The 831-nt window shown below is 64.0% G+C and overlaps 1 protein-coding gene across 1 annotated transcript in view; it reads left to right on the top strand.

The window, feature by feature from the left end:
* LOC113406920 (zinc finger protein RFP-like) overlaps window positions 1-549 on the top strand; it is a gene marked incomplete at its 3' end in the record, with an annotated part of 1,336 nt that extends 787 nt beyond the window's left edge. Inside the window, exons 2-3 of the mRNA XM_029912019.1 lie at window positions 11-184; window positions 527-549. Of these exons, the coding sequence (XP_029767879.1) occupies window positions 11-184; window positions 527-549 (197 nt within the window). The remainder of the gene's footprint in view (window positions 1-10; window positions 185-526) is intronic.
* Window positions 550-831: the final 282 nt, after the last annotated feature.

Raw genomic sequence — 831 nt, 5'->3', positions numbered from 1 at the left:
GCTGCGCCAGTTCCTGGCTGAACAAGAGCGCCTCCTGCTGGCCCGGCTGGGAGAGCTGGACGAGGAGATTGGGAGGAGGAGGGCGGAAAACGCCACCCGCCTGTGCAAGGAGATTTCCCAGCTCAGCACCAGGATCACGGAACTGGAGGGGAAGTGTCAGCAGCCGGTGCTGGAATTGCTGCAGGTGAGACTGTGTCAGACGTGCCCAGAGCAGCCACTGGGGGCTTACAGGGTAACTCAATGCAGAGAGCGCGGCCTGGGGCGTCTGCAGGGCCAGGGGCCCCAGGGCTGCAGAGACAGGAGTTTGGGCGGTCAGGGAGGCAGGGTGAGGCTGGAGAAAGGCTCTTCCAGCCCTGAGGCTCAGTCCCTGCAGAGCAGCTGGTGTGAAAGGGGCTCTGCTCCCCCTAGCACAGCCCTGGGGGAGCAGCCTGTGGGGCTGGGGCCGGGAGAGCTGAGTGACCTGTCTGGGGCAGGGGGCTAGGCTGGGCCATGGGCACTGACTCTCTGCTCTTTTGTTCCTCTCTAGGGTGTCAGAAGCACCATGAGCAGGTACGTCCAGGCTCCGTCTGCTCCTCACGCCCCATTGTGCTGGGAAGAGGCTCAAAGACCAGGCTACAAACCTATCCCCAGCGCCCCGACAATGGGATGGCCTTACCCTCTGGATCCATCCCCGCCCATCCCTATCTCCTTGGGAGTGCTGCTGCTGTGGCTGGGTGACCCACCCTGGGGAGGGGATTGCTGGAGAACCCTCTCTGGGGTCAGGCTGGCTCAGGGGATCATTAATGGGGCTGAGGCCTATCACCCCAAGGGCCCAGCTGGGACCTGGCCCCA

The sequence above is a fragment of the Terrapene carolina genome, unplaced genomic scaffold, assembly GCF_002925995.2.
Source record: "Terrapene carolina triunguis isolate 2854851 unplaced genomic scaffold, T_m_triunguis-2.0 Scaffold151, whole genome shotgun sequence".
In the NCBI taxonomy this organism is placed as follows: Eukaryota; Metazoa; Chordata; order Testudines; family Emydidae; genus Terrapene; species Terrapene triunguis.
Note: the sequence above shows the minus strand (reverse complement) of the source record. Positions and strands in the feature narration are given on the sequence as shown.